At 41.2% G+C, this 22864-nt stretch overlaps 1 protein-coding gene across 1 annotated transcript; it reads left to right on the top strand.

Moving 5' to 3' along the window:
• Positions 1-10017: 10017 nt before the first annotated feature.
• LOC148049926 (vomeronasal type-2 receptor 26-like) lies at positions 10018-20970 on the top strand. The gene is made up of 4 exons (XM_087705480.1): positions 10018-10166; positions 10967-11258; positions 13558-13735; positions 20066-20970. Exons 1-4 carry the CDS (start codon positions 10018-10020, stop codon positions 20968-20970), a joined length of 1524 nt encoding a protein of 507 aa, XP_087561606.1.
• The last annotated feature ends 1894 nt before the right edge of the window (positions 20971-22864 follow it).

Raw genomic sequence — 22864 nt, 5'->3', positions numbered from 1 at the left:
TTACACTAACATTGAAAAGCCACAGTATACAAGTGCAATCATGTACTTTAAGATCTAACACATATTATATTTTCCCCTCCCCCCTCCCCCTAGAACCCCACCTCCCTTCCCTCCCCCTGATTTCCCAGAGCCTGTACACGGTATAACTTTTTAGCAAACACAGTCTAAAATGTCTTAAAACAAAGCAGAGAAAAGATCAATAAAATCTCTACATTGAACTCAGCTTCTTACTGTTACCCAAACTTTAAACAATTTAAGTTGTTACTAATCTTAAGCATAGGCTATCTGGAGTTTCTTAGTCCCATATTTGCTTTGTGTATAATCAATCCATTTTTTCCAGTCTCGTTTATATCTCTCATTTGAATGTTCTTTAAGATATGCTGAAATTTTTGCCATTTCAGCTAAGTTTATAACTTTCAAAGTCCATTCTTGAGTTGTAGGCACGTCTTTCTTCTTCCAGTATTGCGCCACCAACAGTCTTGCTGCCGTTAAGTACAGAACCAAGTTAATCTCTACCGCTATAAAGTCAGTACATATACCTAGTAAAAACAACTGAGGGGTGAATTTTATCCTTCTTTTGAAGATATTTTGCAGGATCCACCATATTTTTATCCAAAATGCCTTAACCTTACGACATGTCCACCATATATGAAAATATGTAGCGTCAAGAGAACCACATCTCCAGCATTTAGGCTGTACATTCGGATACATAGAAGCAAGCTTTTTGGGATCTAAATGCCATCTATAAAACATCTTATAAAAATTTTCTCTCAGATTTTGTGCTTGTGTAAATTTCACATTTCTTACCCATATTCTTTCCCATGTGTCCAGCATTATTGGTTCCTCAATATTCTGAGCCCATTTTATCATACAGTCTTTAATCAGTTCCGTTTCAGAATCCATCTGTATTAATACATTATATATCCTCTTTATATGCATTAAGCTTTGATCTCTTATTTGTTTAAACAGATTATCCTCAACTTTTACAAAGCCAATTTTTTGATCTATTTTCCACCTAGCCTGTAATTGGCCATACTGAAACCACGTTTGAACTACCTTCTCCTCTTTAAGAACAAAAACACAATAGAACCACTTATAGACAACTTCTTACTTCAGAAAGGGGGGTGTTACAATTAAAATCTTTAGAGGTACTTAAAGAGGAGACTTTTATATATTCATGTGTCAGGCCTGCAGCCCCCTTTCTTTTGGATCTTTGGCCTGCTACACTTTCTATTATTCTACTATGCATTTTCTATTGTGGGAAAATAGGAGGAGGGATTGTACGGAGTTATGTGCTATGTAGCCATAAGAAAATTCTTTCTAGAAATCCAAGGGCATCCTTTGTCTTTGCACCACTGTACCTGACTGGACTGGATAGGTGGACCTGCCAGCATGGCAGTGGAAGATTGGACCATGGGATGGATTTGTGGGTGTGGGAGCAAGATCTTGAACTTTCAACTGGGTGGGGAAAACCCGGAAGCTTTCAGATTCGGGTTTTCCCAGATGTGCCAACATGGCTCTCTTAATCAATTGGAATGTTGAGCAATACTTTGCCTTGGATTCTGATTTACTTTTGGATGCTATTTGGAACCCCGACATTATGTTCAATTGATCCTGTTGGGTTCTGACTATTGATACCGCTTGTTAAAATCCTGTTGAATTCAGATCCAATCTTTTAAGAGTTTCTCATCCTCAAGAACTTTAAGATATGTTTGATTTCAAATCCCAGAATTCCCAAGCAGGATGGAGAATTCTTTCCATCTATCCTAAATTGTCAGGTGGACAAAAAATGCTCTTAGATTTTATTTTCCCCTCCCATAATATTTGATACCTGCAAATGTAATAATCATATAACTTAATATATTTATTTATAATATCCCAAAAAGCATTGGCATTAGGAGGCATCTTTTAACCTTGAAGTCTCTGCCTAGCTTCAGGTATATTGTATTTCAGCACACTTATTCAATTAGCTCATAGCATAGTCAAGCTCCCATTTTCCTCCCTTCTTTGTTAGAAGGGAGATCTTGCCAAATAGTTTGCTGAAGTCAAGGTATGCTATGTTTATTGTATTACCAAGGTCAAATCAGTCATTTTTATCCAAAATGAGGGGGAGGGAAGGAGTCCAAATTGGTTTGGCATGACTTAAAAAAACTTCTCCCAGAAGCTTTCAAAAATTGCATTACTTTTTAAATTGCTTGTAACTGGGATCAAAAAGATAAAATAAACTCTGAGGAAGGGTATATTATAATAATCTTTGCATTCCATTGTACTAAACTCTCAAGGTAAATAGAGGGAACTTGAAACAGGAACTAAAAATGATAGATCTTTGGATAGGGATTCCCAAAGTTGTCTATGGAACTATAGAGAGAAGGTTCTTTTGCATGTTATTTAAAATAATTGACCAGATCACATTGCAATACTGAAACCTAAGGAGAAATCTTTTGTCAAGTTTGTGATCTCTAAATATCTAACAGCTGAGTTCTACTGCACCCTTAGATACAGAAGCTCTCAAGGGGATTTTGAACCAGTCACTCCACTCAACACAAAGCACTACACAATGTTAGTGTCTTAGGGCAAAGAGAAGGTGGAAAGAAACGCTGTGAATGCTCCCTTTAGCTCCTCTGCAAAAGAAAGGGTAAAATCAAATAAAGGAATGATAAATAAATCTTAAACAAAAGTACAGCTATAAATCAGAGTTCAAACTTTGATAAATGCACCCCCCCTTCTCTTGTTAAAAAGTTCTGGGCAGAACCTGTGAATGATTTCATCTCAGTTTAATGAACTTTATTTCCCCTGAAGAGTTTGCCTAAAGCATAATTATCCTGGGATTCAAAGAATTAATTGAGAGGATGCAGAGACATCGGTTGTTGACAGCCTGGAAGAGAGTAAGGAAAGTTTGATTCTCTACTTTAGTTCCTATGGTGCCACCTGGCCAAACTTACAGCAGCAAAAACACCTGAGTGCTGTTTTAATTATAGAGGGGAGAAATCCTGGCACAGTTCCAAGTTCCTCTAACATGGAACAGGAGAAAAAGTTATCTGTGCACCTGTGGCCGACTCTTGCTTATGGACTGAGATAATCATGTTTATCCCTACTTTGGCACAGATCCAACCGCTTCCATCTAACCAGGGCAGCCAGGGGAATTTTTGTCCACAGCTGTCAGATGTTGACTTGATGCCTCTGTGGAACTGAGGACCTCAATGCAGAATGAACTCCAGGTTTCCATGGAGAAGCTCACTTAACAGAGACAATAACCAGAGGGAAACAGAATTATGATTGATTCATTGCAAAGGCAGCAGGAGACAGTAGTAAGTCACTGGTCTTTTGCCCCCAAGCACGCCCAGATGAAGAGTCCCCTGGCTCCCTAGGACTATGGCACTGAATGTGGATTCAGGCTAGTCTTAGCAGGCATCTATTATCATGACTGTTTTTCTGTTGCCAGGAGACAGTCCTGACTCCTGGCAACTGCTGGTCCCTGTAGTTTCCCTAGGCAAGTTTTTCAGATGTGATTTCTCCTTGCCTGGGCTGGGAGGGACAGGCCCAAAGTCAACCCACCATGCCTGAGCCAAGCTACTATTCATGGCCTTCCAGTTTCTAGTCTGGTGCTTTCACCACTATGTCAAATGGGCTCTTTACATATGTTAATAGGAAATCCCTTTGTGGGGAAAAAAAGAACTGTGGTTCTCTGTTCTCATGCTTATCTTTCCCTCCAATATGTTTCTCTTCCCCCATGATTGGACTGGACATCCTGATTGGTGGAGGGATCCTTGCCAATCAAAAAGCATTAGCCCCACCCCTTGTATTCTTTTTCCATCTCTAGTTTCCTTGTCTTGTTTGACCTCTAATTTTTAAAATATTTTTATTAAACATTTTGCAAAAAGCATAAATTCAAACACTAAGTGCAAAGAGTAAAAGAATCAAAGAAAGAAAAGTGCAGAAAGGAAAAATAAAAATTAATAGCAAGGGAAAAAAGTCCAAATTCCTTTGAGAACATATAACTATGATTTCAAAATTATTTATTGCTCTATTGGAGGGATGAGTGTGACTCTTTGGTGTTAATCAGAAAGTAACCTCAAGATTCTGTTTAATAGCAATAGCCATAGCACTTAGACTTATATACCACTTTACAGTGCTTTACAGCCCTCTTTAAGTGGTTTTACAGAGTCAGCCTATTTTCCTCAACAATCTGGGTCCTCATTTTTCCTACCTTGGAAGGATGGAAGTCTGAGTCATCAGTGAAGCTGATGAGATTTGAACTGCCACATTACAGGCAGATGGCAGTCATCCGAAGTAGCCTGCAGTACTGCACTTTAACCACTGCACCACCACAGCTCATAAACCCCCTTTTCTATTGTCTCATTGAACGAAGTGGCCTCCATTGATTTTAGGCAGGGAGGGAGGTGTAAAATAATATTCAGAAGAGATTGTGAATGGTGAATGCTTGCTTCTGCTTTGAGAGAGGGAGTGGGTTAAGGTGTAAGGCAGAGTCCGCAACTTTTCCCAACTCAGCAGACCAGTGGAGGTGGCAGTGGTGGTTTACGGGGGGAGGGGCGGGGATTGTTTCATGCATGCATCAGTTTTACAAATGCAGCTGCACATGCTTCTTCACCAGGGGTGGGTTTCTTGCCCCGTTCCCACCGGTTCGGTTGGAACGGGGCCGGCGGCATCCTCGTGCACGCGTGCGGCGCGTGCATGCGTACTAGCGTCTGCGTGACACTCCAGCTGCTCCTGGATGATCGCGCAGGCGCTGTATGCGTCCTGCGCATGCGTGGAAGCGCAGAACTCGTCAAAACCGGGTAAGGACCGCGGGCGGGTGGGCGGGCCCTTCGCCATTCCCGGAAGTTACTTACTTCCGGGTTCGGCGACCAACCGGTTCGCATGGACTGCCGCAAACCGGTTGAAACCCACCCCTGTTCTTCACCCAACCCTTCTGTAGCCTGATTCTGAATGGACCACAACCCAGCACCCGTCCGTGGTCCCCGAGTTTTGGACCCCTGGTGTAAGGGATCAGAAACAGAGGTGATATTCTACCAGTTCAGACCAGTTCACCTGAACTGTAGTGAAAATTGCGGGTAGCCCTGCCCACCCACACAGGCTCTATGGCACCCCATTTAGGCCCTTTTTCACCAAAAGTGCATTCATAGAAGGCTGAGTGCATGCATGGAGTGTGCTCACATTTGTGACTCGGTAGGGAAGGTAAGTGAATACTACCCTTGCTAAGAAAGGAGCTGATTCTCCCAGGTTGAGAACAGCCTGTTACATGATTCCAAGGACCGAATAACCAGCACAGGGAAGAAAAAAAGAAGGGAAAAAAAGAGAGAGAAAGACAAGAAAAGGCAGTTACCTGGCCACTTCTAATTGTAAAGCCCATCATCACTTCCTTTCATCTGTCATCCCCATCCTCTAATAACATCCATCTTTTGGAACTGCTAGGTTGGTTGGTGATGGTTCTGTGGTGGTTTGCCTCCTTCTTCTGGTCAATGTTGGTGAAGAAAGTGCTAAGTCCTGAGGTCTCAAGAAAGACTTGTCAGTCACTGGGCAAAAGTAATTCATTGACTCCAGTGCGGGTGCAGGCTCGCGGAAATCAGGCAAGCTTCCTATTGGTTAACAGTTTGACAGCCTACATATAAAAGGCTGCCAGTTTGTTACTTTGTTCATTGTCAGCTACGTTAATAAACAGTTAGTGTTACATTGTGTCCTGAGGTTTCTTCAGGAGAATACGTTTTACTGGCGACGAGGACGGGATCCCGATAGTAACCACTAGTACAAAGATAAAATCTTATAACGATCCACAGCATGACGGCTATCCCTCTAACTTGGACTTATGATAAGTGTAGTTTTGGGCAACTGGAACTGCATAAAATGTAGTTAGATTACCAATTGCAGATGGACCTCCTGAGGCTGGAAAGTATGAAATGACAGTTTCCACACAATAAATACCATCACTTTGGTAACTATGGGGGAGTTGGAACATAGCCAAGCTTGATATGATGGACCACCAGCTGACCACAGGGAGCACCTCTAGGATAAATGAAAAGATATTCCAATGCCAGCCTGGCCTGAACAAAATAAAATAAATGATTGATTATTGTTAATTTTAATTGAATTTTAAATGTTATTGTTAATCTTAATTGGGTTTGTTTTTTGGATACTCTATCTATTTTTTAAAAAACTTTTGTAATATGTGTCTTTTTAAATGTTGTGCGCCACCCTGAGTCCTTGGGAGAAGGGTGGCATATAAATCCAACAAACAAACAAACAAACAAACAAACAAACAATGTGGATTCGGTTTGAAGGAGAAAGGTCCACATTCAAACCCTGAGGTCTATATCTGCTGTTTCCCAAAGGAAGGCAGATAGTTTGGCAAATTTCTTGTAATATGGATGATTGGCAATAAAGCATCTATTACAGTCTAATCATAGAGTGGTTCTGGTTATTCTGGCCTGACATTGCTCTCCCCAGATTGTCTCCTTTTGTTGGAAGATGGCTTGCCACCTCACTTGGTAACCACTTCCCCATTTAGGTTTCCACTCCTTGATAAGAGAGAACATTCCTGGAATGTCAGAAAGGTTCAGCTATAATGTTTTACACTGTCCTTGCCTACCTGGGTTTCCTGGCTATCATCAGTTTCATGGTAGTCTTTCTGGCTCTGAAATTGCCTGACATATTTAACGAACTTTTAGCATGCTGGTCTTTTACAGTGTTTAAATCACTTTTCTGCCCATCTATCTGAGCACCAAAGAAAAGTCCATGGTGGCTATGGAGATCTTCTCCATCTTGGCCTCTTTTCCCACAAATGCTACACTATTCTATTCAGACACATCTTAATTGTAGGGAATATAAAATGAGGTACAAGAGCCTCTGAACTTTTATTTTGATTTTGGGACATTTTGTATTTGATCTGATTTCTAAAATTTCATGAAATGAGAAGGGATTGTCCATTAAATAATTGGAAACCAAATCACAAACTATACTTTAATCAGCAACAATCACCAACCTTTTTATTTTAACCACCTTACAAATCCTTAGTAAGACCACACTTGCAATAGTGCTGATAGTTTCAGTTGAAGAGTGTATAGAAACTTCAACTGTTGCAACAGGCAGTAGAAAGAGAAGTTATGAGGTTTCTGGCAGTGCATATTATTCCTCTGCCTTGTCAGCTGCATTGTTTGGCCTCATCACTCCTGAGCTTCTAAAGTTCCTTGTTATGAAAGCAGACTTGGGGACCCCAGGAACAAGGTAAATCCATGAGTTGGCTTTAAGATTATGAAGATTCTGTCAGGGTTAACACACCCATAAGAATCAAAACTCAGAAGCAGGCATCTTACTCAAGTTACAGATTTATTAGGCATGTCATATTGGCACATCTGAGGAAACCCAACTCTAACTTCCACCCTCAGGTTTTCCCCTACTTAAAAGTAATTTTTTCTTTCCCTTGCCCATGCAATCCATCACATGGTCCAATCAGGTCACAGTACAAGGGTCACTTGATTTCAGACCCCACCTGCTTGCACCTGGTGGGAGAGTCCTTTGTCCTCAGAGGAAAGAATTTTATTTTGGCTACAATCCCCTGGCTATCTCTACCTCCCTTTCCCATCTTCACAGCTTGACTCATCTCTTCTGTGGCAGCCTTCAAGGTGCCAGGGGAAATGGCTCCATGGCTGACACATCCCTTTGTATATTTTTCTATATTTTTCTCTTTTCCGGTTTTGGTTCCGCTGTTATAATTTCTGATTCTTTTTAATAATTATTGCATTAAGTTTTTAAACCAGGATTGTTTTCTTTATTTACAGATTTTATTGGTTTGTTGTACACTAGCCATAATTACTTTGCATGAGATGGGTGGTCATACAAATTTGATCAATCAATCCATTTATTCCCCTGTCTTGTAAGAGTTGCATACTTGTTTTCCCATGCAAACCCCATTATTCCCTCAAAAATCAACATGCAATCTTAAAAACTCATCTTTCTTCTCCTTGAAGAGCACCGATACTGTCACCTAGACTTTAGTGGCTGAATAAAGCCCTTAGCCAAATTTTTATCCACAAACTTCTGGAGCTCTCCATTTCCCTTGGGGTTATGGAGTATATGTTTCATTTGGGAAGCTTTGCCCCAGGCAGTCAATTGCACAGTACAAGGGGCGGTGGGGGGGGGGGGGAAGCACATCCAACTCCAGCTCACTAAATACTTCTGCCAAATCTCAGTATTCCTTTGGCATGCTCAGCTTGGCTCACTCACTCGCCATTAGAACTTTAACTGTCTCCACTCAAACTTTCTCAGCCGATGTCACCTGTTTAACCTTCATCGGTTTCTCTACCCCATGCATTTTCTCAACTTTACCCCTCAGGCTCTACTTTTTCTTGGTTCCTGATATCTCACTAAGCTACAACTTTCTCGGAAGTGTCCGGATAGTCTGCATTCATGATGTGAAGGTTAAGGAGAGTTGGTTTCATGTCAACAATCTGAATAGTGAACCCAACAAAAGGAATCCTCAAAGCAATTAAGTCCCAGCAAAACCAATTCTGAGGTTTCCTGCACAAAACATTGCTTAGTTAAATGTTAGATTCTTATTCCCCCATCCACTGAGGGTTTAAATTATCCAACAGTAACATTTATTTTTGCTTTGGAACAGTTCACTTCTCCATCGACCGCCTGTATCAATGACCTTGCTTTGGCGCAGGCTTCTGAGGTCCATGAATGGCTTCTTGGCATTCCATTCCCTCCCCCCTGATCTTTGGCAAGATGCTGAAGCGAACAAGCATTGTAGCAATACAATCTCGACAATAATTAAAGCAGTTATTGCATCTAAACATTGGTATGATTTCTCATACTTCCTAAGGTACAGCTCACTACTACCATGCCCCATTAGCACCCATTCTATCTGAACATACTATGATATAGGCCTAACTCCATCTTGTCTGCAAGTGTTCACTTTCAGATAGTTCAAAAAGTCAACTTCACTTTTATTCCCAAATCCATTTGCTCTATGGATTAGCAACAAGAGACACCAACATGTTTTTTCCTGCCCGGTGTGCAAACAACATCCATTGCCCAACAGATAGGACAATTGCTTCCCCCTCCAATTATTAGAAGAATAGTAATTCTTAAAGTATCCCTGGTGGTTTTCAACCCGCAGAAATCTTCCTAGGTTAAACCTGCTTTAAAATATATTCTCTGAGTTTTCCCAGTGTTGGAGGATTTTGCTTTGTCTCCCAAAGAGCTCTGTGAGGTGTCAAAGTCCAAAGACAGGTAAGAAGGAGCATGATTGATATTGTAGTAGTTTTTTGATTGATTAGTTCTGTGACTTTATTACAATTAAATATTTTTTAATTCATATAAAGAACGGTTGCAGGAACTGAGTATGTCAAGGACTAGGGGACATGATAGCAGTGTTCCAATATCTCAGGGGCTGTCCCAAAGAAGAGGAAATCAAGCTATTCTCCACAGCACTTGAGGGCAGGACAAGAAACAATGAGTAGAAACTCATCAAGGAGATAAGCAACTTAGAACTAAGAAGAAAATACCTGACCATTAGAACAATTAATCACTTGGAACAAGTTTCCTCCAGAAGTTGTGAATGCTCCAACACTGAGAGTTCTTAAGATGATGTTGGATAACCATTAGTCTGAAATGGTGTAGGGTTTCCTGCCTAAATGGAAGACCTCCAAGGCCCCTTTGAACTCTGTTATTCTATTAAAAAAAATACATCACATAGTCTAATTTCAGAATAGGACAGAGAGGATGAAATAAAGCGATAAAATTCAAATGTGTCAATGCAAAGAGACATCAGATAAATTTGCCCTGAGGCCATCCAGAAGGCACAGAAGCTGCCTGTTGTGATAAAGCCTCTGATGGTATTTCAAATACTCCCTGCAATTCAGCTTCTGCACAAATCAATCCTTGATTTCTGATCTAGGAGGGAAGATGAGAAGAATAGCTGGGCTGCCTCTCCTGCTGCTACTGCTCTTCTGGCTCCTGCCTCCAGTTACTGCTAAGAAGATTCAAACTGTATGTGCAATGCCAAAACATGTAAAGGATCAATATCAATGGGAATTTTACAGGCCTGGTGATCTGATCATTGGAGGGAATTTTCCCCTGTCAACTTTTGTGGAGTCCAAATCACCAGATTTTCAAAGGGTCCCATTGTACCTTATGAATGTCATCACGTAAGTTTCACTTGGAGGAGAAAAATGTAGGTGATTGTTTTATTTCCTTTCAATTCAGGGCTTAAAAAAAAGAAATACTCATTCTAGGGATCTTCAGATCTTTGTCCTTTTCTCAATAAAAAGGAAAATTCAAGAAATAGGCTAGAATTCCCCGTCTTTCCAGAACGGTTCCTGAGGACCGAGAACAACAACAGTTTACACACAAATTATATGCAGGGAATGACTGTCTTTCCAGATGTTTTCATCAGGATGATTATCAACCATATAAAAGTAGGGAGGGGAAGCACCATGCAAACTGTGGTGGCCTAATGAAGAAGTTAACATGATATTGATTGGACATAAAATCATAGGGAAAAGAAACACTCACAGAATTTTTCAATCTTTTTCCAGTGTGGATACTTCCCCAAAATATCCCTGAGTTTGGAATCAGCAGAGCTGATGAATAATAGCCCTGAGTAAATCTGAGCTGGGACCCTCACTGGAATCTTTTGCTCAGACCTGAAGAAGCTGCTTCATGGGAAAAAGAAACTGATTAGGGTGAAAGGGGAGCAATTGTGGAGGATTTCAGTCACTGGAGGAAAGTGAAGAAAGGAGGGAGAATAGAGGGGTATAAAATGATGTGGGAAATGGACAGCCTGGCTTTTCTTCTTTCTCAGAAATCCATCCAAATACAGGAACATCCTTTAAAAAGCCAAAACAACCCAATGGAACTTGTGACTTAACACAAAAAAAGGCAAAGCCAACTCCATAAGCACACAATATCTTTCTTATAATGTTCTCCACTCTTTTTCTCACTGTAGACCCCTACCCAAAAACTACCATCAGTTCCTGGCATTGATGTTTACTGTCATGGAGGTGAACAAGGATCTAGTTCTCCTCCCCAACATCACACTTGGCTTCCACCTCTATGATAATCAGAAGATGGAGAAGAAGATTTTCCTATACAGCCTCTCCTTGCTCTCCACACGGCTCCAAATGGTTCCAGGTTACAAATGTGACAGGAAAGGCCCTCTCCTCTCTGTCATTGGAGGTCACAACTCTAAATTCTCAAGGCAGATGGCCTCCATCTTCAGCATCTCCAAAGTCCCACAGGTAAGGGGACTCCACTAGATACAGTATGGAGTACACAAACAGCAGAAGCACACACTGAAGACAAGGATGTAAGCAATGATGTTGGGGGGAGGGGCATACACCAGGGGTATGTGTATGACTTAGGTAATCCATCCTAAAGTTGAATTGATCTTTCTATGTTGTATATCAAGATACATTTTATATAATTGCAAAAAAAGATACTGACATAATTTTTAAAATCTGTATCTGCCAAGAGCCTTTATTACTTCCTGACTTTCATAAAAGTTTATCATCCTTCTGTCCCTTTGAGTCCAGTTTATTCTCTATATCAGGTAGATGTTTTGTTCCATTGGCTTCTGATCTATGACAACAAGGCAAAACAGGTATTAGTATTAGTATTAGTATTTGGTTTATTTGTATGCCGCCCTTCTCCAGGGGGGACTCAGGGCAGCGAACAACTCAAAGGGGAAAGGGAACATAAACAACAGTACACATAATTAAAATACACGAAAATCACACAGCCATACCAGTCGAGAGGGGAGGGGAACTCATCAACCCCAGGCCTGACGGCACAGCCAGGTTTTGACGGCTTTCCTGAAGGCCTGGAGAGAGGTGAAGGTCCGGATCTCCACGGGGAGTTCATTCCAAAGGGCCGGAGCTGCTACAGAGAACGCCCTCCCCCGGGTAGTAGCCAGATGGCATTGGCTGGTGGATGGAACCCGGAGGAGGCCGACCCTGTGAGATCTGACGGGTCTTTGGGAGGTAATTGGCAGCAGGCAGTCTCTCAAGTACCCAGGTCCAATACCATGAAGGGCTTTATAAGTTACGACTAGCACTTTGAAGCGTATCCGGAGACCGATCGGTAGCCAGTGCAGCTCACGGAGGATAGGTGTAACGTGGGTGTACCGAGGTGCACCCACAATCGCTCACGCGGCTGCATTCTGGACGAGTTGTAGTCTCCGAATACTCTTCAAAGGCTGCCCCACGTAGAGCGCATTGCAGTAGTCCAGTCTTGAGGTCATGAGGGCGTGAGTGACTGTTGCGAGTGCCTCCTGGTTCAGGTAGGGGTGCAACTGGTGCACCAGGCGAACCTGGGCAAATGTCCCCCTGGTCACAGCCGACAGGTGATGTTCTAAAGTCAGCTGTGGGTCCAGGAGGACTCCCAAGTTGCGCGCCCTGTCTGAGGGGCGTAAATTTTCACCCCCCAACCTGAGTGATGGAATACTGGCCAAATTCTTGAGAGGAAAACACAACAGCCACTCGGTCTTGTCTGGATTGAGTACAAGCTTGTTAACCCCCATCCAGACCCTGACAGCCTCCAGGCACTGACACATCATGTCAACCGCCTCACTGAGTTGGCACGGGGCAGACAGATACAGCTGAGTATCATCCGCATATTGATGGTATTTGATCCCGTGCCGTCGAATGACCTCCATCCCTGGCTCTCCAGAGATCATCGGTCAGTGCGACCAAAGCGGTTTCCGTGCTGTAGCCAGGCCTGAATCCAGACTGAAAGGTGTCCAGATAATCGGCTTCATCCAAGGACCGTCGGAGTTGAGAGGCTACCACTTTCTCAACAACCTTCCCAATGAAGGCAAGGTTGGAGACTGGACGGTAGTTGTTCAAACTAGCTGGGTCCAACGATGGCTTCTTCAGGAGGGGTCTCACCACCGCTATCTTCAATGCCGGTGGGAAGAAGCCCTCCCGAAGAGAAGCATCCACCATCGCCTGGACCCAGCTCCGCGTCACCTCCTTGCTGTTCGAGACCAGCCAGGAGGGGCACGGGTTCAGTACACATGTGGCAGCACTCACCGCTCCCATGGCCTTGTCCACTTCATCAGGAGCAACAGGTTGAAAGTCAGTCCAGAGCTGGTGTTCAAGGCCTTCCCCCGGTACCCCGGCTGGCTCTGCGCAATTGGAGTCCAGGTCCATCCGAAGCCGAGCAACTTTGTCCGCGAGGAACTGGACATATTCCTCTGCTCTACCTTGTAAAGGGTTATCCGCAACCCTCGTATTTAGGAGGGAGCGGGTCACCCTAAACAAGGCGGCAGGGCAGGTAACTTGTGACTCTTCCTAAGAAGGGAGAATATAAAGCTTGTGAGTCAGCCTGACTGGTGGGGCATTAACTACACAATGGGGAACCCTAAAGTCACCATAAAACTTAACTTTACTTTTGAAAGAAGATTCTCACTTTCTCTAGCTTGGTGTTGGCTTTGAGTTCACTCAAGGAGACAGAAGAGTTTATCCTTCCTTCTTCCGGATTAATCCCAGTGAATCTGCTCAGTATGAGGGTCTAATCCAGCTGCTCCTGCATTTCCAGTGGAACTGGGTTGGGCTGGTGGCCAACAAAGATGACGGTGGGGAACATTTTGTCTCATCTCTGATGCCAATGCTAAAGGAGAAGGAGATCTGCCTGGCCTTCACTGAAATAATGAAATTTGATTTTTACACTGATGAAGATACAAATTTTTATCATATTTTCAACACTTTGTCTAAAGGTGAAGTGATTATATTTTTTGGAGACTACAGTAGTATTACATATGCACAGATAGTCGTGTTTGCTTATGAAAAACAGAGATATGAATCGTTACTGAAAGTTTGGATCTTTACATCCAATTGGAAACTTAATGTGATGAATTCTGAATATATATTGCATATTATAAAGCACTACCATGGGGCTTTGCATTTTAGGGACCACACCAGAGAAGTCTCAGAATTCAGCCATTTTATCCTGTCTTTAGACCCTTTGAACCCACAAGGGAATTTCTTTCTCCCTCTATGGTGGGGAATGACTTTTGCCTGCAGGATTCTCAAACCAGGAGAGATCCTTCAAAAGGATGAAAAACCATGTACAGGAAAGGAAAATTTACAGAGTCTGCCAGCTTACCTGTTTGAAACAAGCATGACAGGTGAAAGTTACAATATCTACAATGCTATTTATGCTGTGGCACATGCATTCCATGCAATGGCTGGATCAGGAGCACGACCAGCTATGATGAGACTTGGAAAGAGGATCTTAGATGTCCACTCATGGCAGGTAATCTCTGTTTTTTAATCCAGTCCACAGTTCCTTAGAGCCAACATAGAGAGGAAGTTCCCCATGTGTAGAACATAGAATAATAGTTAGAAGGGACCTCGGAGGTCTTCTAACCCAACTTCTTGCTCAACCAGGAGACTCCATATCATTTCAGACAAGTGGTTGTCCAGTCTCTTTTTGAAAGTCTCCAGTGATGGAACACTCACAACTTCTGAAGGCAAGCTATTCCATTGGTTGATTGCTCCCACTGTTAGGAAATTTCTCCTCACTTCCAGGTTCCTTCTCTCCTTGGTTAATTTCCAACCAATATTTCTTCTCTTACCTTTTGGAGCTTTGGAAAATAATTGGATCCCTTTATCTTTATAGGAACCTTTCAAGTATGGGAACACTGTCATCTTGTCACCCATAGTTCTTCTTTTCATTAGACTAGACATACCAAATTCCTGTAACCATTCTTCTTATGTCTTAGCCTCCAGTCCCCTAATCATTTTTGTTGCTCTTCTCTGGCCTCTTTCCAGAGTCTCAACATCTTTTTAATGTTGAGGTGATCAGAAATGGATGCAGTATTCCAAGTATGGCTTTACTAAGGTTTTGTTAAGCAGTATTAGAACTTGATGTGATTTTGATTATATCCGTCTTTTAATACAGGCTAGGATTGCATTGACTTTTTTTTGGCTGCTGCCACACAATGTTGTTGCCTCCAGGTAGAGGTAGTTCTGTTGAGGAATACTTGTTGAACACAATTTGTCAGCCAGTAAAAGCCCACCTGGTGGTTGTGCTGTCTATCTCACATATTACTAGCTTGCCAAGAAATAGGATTTGCTCTGATTTATCAAATGCTTTATTGAAATCAAAGTATACTACAACCACAGCATTTAGCTGACCTACTAATTTGAATCCTTTGTCAAAGAATGCAATAGAATTTGTTTGGCATGATCTCTTTGTTATGAACCCATGTTGGCTTTTGGTTATAACCTTGTCTATTCTGATCTTCTCAGGTATTGATGTCAGGCTGATTGGTCTGTAATTTCCAGGTTCTATCCCCCCCCCCTCTCCTTTTCTGAAAATGGGGATCTCATCAGTTTTTTCCAATCCTCCGGTAGTGAGGACTGAGAGATCACCCCCCTGGTGATCAAAGAACCTTGAAAGATGAGTTTCAACTGTTCTGAAGTCATGTCTGCCAGTTCCTTCAGAACTCTGGGATGTAGATTAGAGCTGACAGGTGTTCTGTTACCTTATTTTGCATAGTTTAATTTGCATTTCTAATCTGTCTTTATGGTTCTGCTTTTGGTAAGGTGAGTAGTGTACAGCATCTGTCAGGTTACATTATTATATATTTTTTGGTAAAGAGGATGCAATAAATGAATTGAGCAGTTTCTCTTTCTCCCTGTGCTCGTTACCTCTTTGCCATCTTCTCCCTTTAGTGGACCAATTGTTTCTTTAATTTTTTTCTTATTTTTTATGTGATGAAATAAACTTTCTAAATACTTTTTTGACATTTGTTGCAAGTCTTACTTTGTGCAAAGCCTTAGCTTTCCTAACTTCATCTTTGCTGGTTCCGTGACCCGACAAATGTGCGCAATGAGAAAAGCGTGCCAATGAAACCGTGGTGAGAAAACCGCAAGATCATAAACCCTCCCACAACAACGTGCCGACAAAACCACGCCCAGAAAAGCGTGATTTAAGTTAAGGTAAGGGTTAGGTTCAGGGTTAGGTTCAGGGTTAGGTTTAGGGTTAGGTTCAGGGTTAGGTTCAGGGTTAGGTTCAGAGTTAGGTTCAGGGTTAGGTTTAGTGTTAGGGTTAGGGTTAGGGTTAGGATCTGAGGTGGCGCAGTGGTTAAATGCAGCACTGCAGGCTATTTCAGCTGACTGCAGTTCAGCAGTTCGGCTGTTCAAATCTCACCGGCTCAGGGTTGACTCAGCCTTCCATCCTTCCGAGGTGGGTAAAATGAGGACCTGGATTGTTGTTGGGGGCAATATGCTGACTCTGTAAACCGCTTAGAGAGGGCTGAAAGCCCTATGAAGCGGTATATGTCTAACTGCTATTGCTATTAGGATCAGGGTTAGGGTTATTAGGTTGTTATTACTTGTTTGTTGAAGGCATGCTTTTGTCGGTGCACTGTTGTCAGCGCATTTCTGCGCTCATTCGTCGGCATGATTTCGACATCACGGTTTTCTCACTGTGGTTTTGTCAGTACGCTTTTGTCGAGCGTGCATTTGTCGGTGAACCGCTGGTTCAAGGTATTTGGGGTATTCTGCCTTCATTATGTCTCCCTCTTTCCATTTTTTGTACTTGTCCTTTTTTTACTTCAGTTAGTCTGAGAGTTATTTGTGCAACCATGCTAGATTTTTCTTGGTTTCTTGGTTTCTTGGTTTTCTTTTTTAGTGGTATTGAACTAGATTGGGCATTTATAACTGAAATTTTCAGAGTTTCCCAGGCTTTTTCAGTTGATTTGCCCTTTAAGGTTTTCATCCATGGGATATTTCCCAAGCTCTTCTGAGTTTGTTAAAATCAGTTCTTTTTAAGTCTAACACATTGATTTGATTATGATGTGTTCGGTGGCCTGTAGTATATGCCTATGACAATGTCATTCTTTTTTCCTTTTATGTTGACCCATAAGCATTCTAGAAGTATTTCTTCCTTGGTTGTGATGAAACAGAGGAAGTGATCTCTAAGATACGTATAATGCAATTCCACCTCTCCTTTTGTTAGGTCTGTTTCTTTTGAATAGTTTGTATGCTTCCATCACTACATTCCAGTCATGAGTTTCATCCCACCAAGTACATCTCATGTACTAGTATTTCACTTTCACCCTGTTTTTCTTTCTTTTCTTTTCTTTTCTTTTCTTTTCTTTTCTTTTCTTTTCTTTTCTTTTCTTTTCTTTTCTTTTCTTTCTTTCTTTCTTTCTTTCTTTCTTTCTTTCTTTCTTTCTTTCTTTCTTTCTTTTTCCTTCTCTTTACTCCCTACATCCTTATGTGATTGGATATCTAGTGGTTTTTGCTTGGAATTAAGTTATAAAGGTCACGAAAATCACTCTACTCCCCACTCAATTTTAGCCTAAAGCACTTGTGATAAAATGAACCAGTCATTTTCTATTTATATTCTTTCCCCTTCTTGTAAGGTGCAGTCCATCCCTTGCCAGGAGCCTTTCATGTAGGTAATGCAAACCATGGTATTTGAAACCATTTTCTTGATGACACCAGTTTTAAGTTTTAAACCATTTCTAAAATTCTTAGCTCCCTCACTGGAGTTGGTCTTTTGTTGGAAGTATAGATGAAAACACTACTTGTGTTCCTGATTCCTTAACTTGCTTCCCTAGCTGTTATTGTTTTTAGATTCATTGTTGTATTATTGGTTCCCTGCATGTAGAAGAAGGAGAAGAATTGTGTAGTAATCCATGGGGTTGATTATTTTAGCAAGGTTATCAGTGGTATCTTTATTTTTACTCCAGGGAGACAGCATTACCTGCCTAGCTTGATTGTTTGGTTTGTGGACTATAGTTTCTTATTTCTTCTCTTCCCTAAGTATTTTCAGGGGAAAATATATCTTGAATTACTGATTAAATATGAGAATGGCCTTTTATCACTGCATCTCATAGAACATTAAAGCACAACTATTTTTAAAAAACAACAAAAACACAAATTAAGTATAGTGTTTGATTCAATAGGGGTAGAAGGGGGGAAGGAGAAATAAAACAAACTAATTGTAGCTAAGATTCATGGATGTATGACCTTTCCAAAGGTTTTCAGAAGTATTCAAAGGTTGTGTGACTGTCATGGAGTGGCCATTCCATAGAGGGATCCAGAGCAAGGTGACAATTTTGCCAGATGCTTCAGCAGGTCAACTGAAGTCCTAGTAGACATATTTGCAGAACCACCTCCATTTCCTTCGTGTTGTAGCCTGAATCCAGTTAGAGAAAGACACTTGACTGAATTCATTGTAACCCTGATTTATGTGACTGTGGATTAGCATGCTGTGTGATCCCATCCCACGTATTTTCTTTGCCATTTGTTGCACTGAACTGCTTGTTGTATAAAACCAGCCTTGGTCAATTTAGCAACAGGACTCAATGTATTTGTATTTGTTAGTTTGTCAAACATGTACAAGATAGCAGGTATAAATATAAACATGGATATGAATGAAAGAAATGAATACAAATAAATGTGGTCTGAAATTCATGAAATTGTCTTTTTCTTCTGCATCAAAACATAAAGAATGGACCTCTATGACCACTGAAGTCACAAATAAGGGCAGGCACTGTGAGGGAAACATTCTTAGAGGTGTGGAAAGTATTAGCAATTTCTGAAGGTTCCTTTTCATTCAGCTTCTTCCCTATTTGAGGAATATCCAGTTCAACAACAGTGCTGGGGATGAAATCTTCTTCTCAGAAAATGGAGTGGGTTCTTCTCGTTATGATCTTTTCAACTGGGTTCTCTTCCCCAATGAATCTTTTTTCCCTCTGAAAGTTGGACGAATAGATCCTGGGGCTCCTGCAGGACAAGGTTTCACCATTAACTCTGATGCAATTGTCTGGGCAAAAAAGGTGAGCTGGAAGGTAAAATAAATCCAGAAAAAGAATAATTCTCTTCTGGGGATTCAAAATATCTCCCTTAACGGAGAACGGGTTACGGAATCAAAATTTTAGCACCAATTTGATAGAAAAGCTATTTTGTTTGTAACATATTTGAGGTATGATTTGTGACAGATCAAAAAGGGTTGAGATCAGGAAGAAATTCTGGTTGAAACCCAGAATGCAGATGGAGCAGCCAAGAGTGATTTTCATGAATCAATCCCATTCAATTGGATCTCCATCACTATTTCCTTCAGAAAAGCTATAGCTCAATTCATGATCCTTCTTTTGCATGCCAAGTCCTAGTTCCAATCTCCGGAATCCATTGGTGGTTAAGAGCGGCACTAGCCTTAATCCCCCAGGAGCTTTTCCTGGTTTGTGCTACACTTGGATTAACAATTACCTTTGAACATATTCTAATAATGGAAAGAGAAATATAAAGGAATGGATAAGTGAAGCATTAATGAAGACATCTACAGATTTTCTTTTTTTCTATTTTAGAAGGTGCCCTTTGCCAGGTGTGGCATGAAGAGGTGCCAAGCAGGAGAGAGAAGAAGGGTTCCAGAGGGCGAGCTGGTTTGCTGCTACCAATGTGCCCCTTGCCCAGAAGGGACCATTTCTAATCAGACAGGTAGAGCAAACTTTCTGTGTAGATCTTCCAGGATCAAGGAAGCCATTCAGTAGAAAGACATATCATTTTTTGGTCATTTTAGTAGATTAACATTCTTCAACACATTCATGCTTTTCAACAGAACCTCTGTTCAGGGAACAAAATTGGTCTTTTCCCATCGTCTGGCCACCTTTCCTGCTCCTCAGCAATTTAATGCAGGGTAGCTTCAGGGCACAATTCATGAGTTCCCTACTAGACTTTCTAGTCCTACTCTTACATCTAACTACATCCAGGAAAACCAGATACTAAACTTTTCATGAAGGAGTGCATGTGAGGTTGAACCTTTGATTTTCATTATTTAGGATGTTTTTTCTATCAGTCTCCCAGGAGGTAGACAAACCTGCTGGGGAAGAGGGAGAGCCATCTAACTTGGACTGCCTGCCCTTCCCAGCCAAATAAATGCAAATCTGAGTTGATGCATATTATGAAGTAGAGAACTTGAGCCCAAACCAATTCCAGTTCAGACGAACCAATTCCAAGAATAATCAATGTTGAAGAATGATTTGTTCTTTTTGATATTCCATGATATTGTAAAGTACTCTTGATTTCAGATTCTGCAAGCTGTGATCCCTGCCCAGAAGACCAATATCCCAACATGGACAATGACCACTGCATTGCCAAGAAGATTCACTTCCTTGCCTATCAAGAGCCTTTGGGATATGCTTTAGCTTTGCTCACACTTTCTCTCTCCATGATCACATTGGCAGTTCTGGCAATTTTTCTTAAACATCATGATACACCAATTGTCAAGGCCAACAACCGAAATCTCACATACATCCTCCTGGTCTCCCTCCTGCTCTGCTTCCTCTGTTCCTTCCTCTTCATTGGTCAGCCCCAGATGCTCACTTGCCTCTTCCGACAAATTACTTTTGCCATTCTCTTTTCCCTGGCAGTTTCCTCCATGTTGGCAAAAACTGTCATGGTGATTCTGGCCTTCATGGCCACCAAGCCAGGGAACAGGGCAAGGAAATTCTTAGGAAAACCCCTGACCAACTCCATTGTTGTATCCTGTCCCCTGGTTCAAGCAGTTCTTTGTGCCACCTGGCTGGTAATCTCCCCTCCTTTTCCCAACTTGGACTTCCACTCCTTGACTGGAGAGATCATTTTGGAATGTCAGGAAGGTTCAGCTTCAATGTTTTATGCTGTCCTCTCCTACCTGGGTTTCCTGGCCCTCATCAGTTTCACTGTAGCCTTTCTGGCCAGAAAATTGCCTGATAGCTTTAATGAAGCCAAGTTCATTACATTTAGCATGCTAGTTTTTTGCAGTGTTTGGATCACCTTCCTCCCCACTTACCTAAGCACCAAAGGAAAGTCCATGGTGGCTGTAGAGATTTTCTCCATTTTGGTCTCTGGGGCTGGTCTCTTGGCTTGCATCTTTTCCCCCAAATGTTACATTATCCTACTTAGGCCCCATCTGAATTGCAGAGAGACTATAATGGGGCACAAGAACCTCTGATTTGTCCTGGGATTGGGAAATTTTACTTGGATTGGGGTATTTTGGCAGTTGTCCCTTGATATCAAAGATGTGTATATTAATCAATTAAACAAATTTGTTTAGCCACCCAACTCACACGCAGGTGACTCTGGGCAGCTGAAAAAAATATTTTTTTAAAATCCATCATATAATAAATCCATCATATAATAAATCCATAATATTAAAGAAAACCCATAACCCACCAATTTCAGCAGGGATGTTTCCCACTTTAATCACAAAAGGACTGATTACTAATTTAAAAAACAGACAATGCAATTGTAGATTGCGAATATTTTCAAGTAGTGCAGAAATTAAGTCTGCATTAAAAATATTATAGCTTATATGAAAATATTTAAATGTAAAACACTATTTCCTATGTTAGAAAATCAGTGGAGCTTGTTATGAGTTCTCTTTTAAGATGTATTTGATTAGATTATCCTAGTCTCAAAAGATCAGCAAAAGCACTGGACCCTGGACAGGTCGATGTTTATAAATTCCTATAAGGGTTGGGGAGATGTCTCATTTTGATAAAAAATATCTAAGGTGCAAGAGTGAAAGATTAAGTCTGTGAGTTCTTTCTATGTATATTTTCTTATATTTCTATCACTATTGAATAATCTATTACTATTCTTTCTATGTTAAAATATGTCTATTGCTAGTATATAATTGCTACAATACTACTGATATACAACAGTGCTTTCACTCAGGTCTATCCTCTCTCTCAAAAGAGGAACTTTGGGGTCATTATATTACTGAGTTTTCCAAAAAATAAGACCCAACTGGAAAATAAGCCCTACCACGATTTTTCAGGATGCTTGCAATATAAGCCCTATCCTAAAAATAAGTCCCAGTTAAAATTGACAGCCAGATGGATGCATTGAGTACTGTATTTCCCTGAAAATAAGACCTAACTGTAAAATAAGCCCTAATGCATCTTTTGGAGCAAAAATTAATATAAGACCCAGTCTTACTTTTGGGGAAACACAGGTAATTATGGCACAGTGTACTAATTGTTCCTGGAAATTAGAGGCAAATGTGCTGATTGCTGCTAGATAAAGCAGATGCAAGCTAAGCATTATCAATAAACAATGATAAAGTCATAGGTTAATCTCAAAAAGTTTGGCTTAAGGTGGGCTTCCAGAGAAGTATGTATAAAAACTGTACTGTTGAAGGAGCCCCTTTGCATAGTTTCAATGGGAATGATCCCCCTGTGTATTTTCTCCTGTACAGAATAAAACTTTTTAAAATCTCAATCTCAATGTGTGCTTCATTGGGGATTGCACGCTAGACAGAACCAGCTTTCTGGGACCACACTGGAAAACCACTGACCAACTCTATCATGGTTGATGGTATTCTTCCACCACAAGCTGACAGCAGACAAATTTCCCAGCCTTTAACCAGTTGTTAGGCAACACGACAGCAGAGTTTAAATTGGCCATACATCTCAAGTACCTCACCTCATGTCAGGTCCCAGTCAGGTCCCTACAGGGATGTTGGCATTTTGGTGGGAGGAAGGGGGGAGGAATGGACTGGCTTGTATATGAAGTTTCTGTTTCCCCACAATGCTGTAGTGTGGGAGGGGTTTGATTAGCATTGGTTTAAACAGCTGGTTTTAAGTGAGAAGCTTCAGTTCTTGCCTTGATTTCTTGTTATCACAAACTTTACAATAAAAACTCCTTTTAGAATCAGTTGCAGTTTCAAGAGTCCTGCTTTCTTGGGAAGATTGGAGAGGCAAGACCTTACACCTCATGGAGAAATGGACTGCTAATTTCATCTCTTACCATAGAAGAATAAATGTAAATTAGTTCTTCCACACAAACACAAAACATAAGCACACAGAGAAGTCAAAGATGAAGCTAAAGTTACTTGAGGAAAT

This window comes from Thamnophis sirtalis, unplaced genomic scaffold (genome assembly GCF_051295495.1).
Source record: "Thamnophis sirtalis isolate CommonGarterSnake01/CBP01778 unplaced genomic scaffold, rThaSir2_p1.2 scaffold_1, whole genome shotgun sequence".
NCBI lineage: Eukaryota > Metazoa > Chordata > Lepidosauria > Squamata > Natricidae > Thamnophis > Thamnophis sirtalis.
Note: the sequence above shows the minus strand (reverse complement) of the source record. Positions and strands in the feature narration are given on the sequence as shown.

Excerpts from the sequence above, each read along its gene's own strand:
- LOC148049926 (XM_087705480.1), top strand. The coding sequence starts at position 10,018 with ATGCCAAAACATGTAAAGGATCAATATCAATGGGAATTTTACAGGCCT. Across the intron at positions 11,259-13,557 it reads GCATCTCCAAAGTCCCACAG|TGGAACTGGGTTGGGCTGGT; the intron begins GTAAGGGGACTC and ends CTGCATTTCCAG. Across the intron at positions 13,736-20,065 it reads TTTCAACACTTTGTCTAAAG|ATTCTGCAAGCTGTGATCCC; the intron begins GTGAAGTGATTA and ends TCTTGATTTCAG.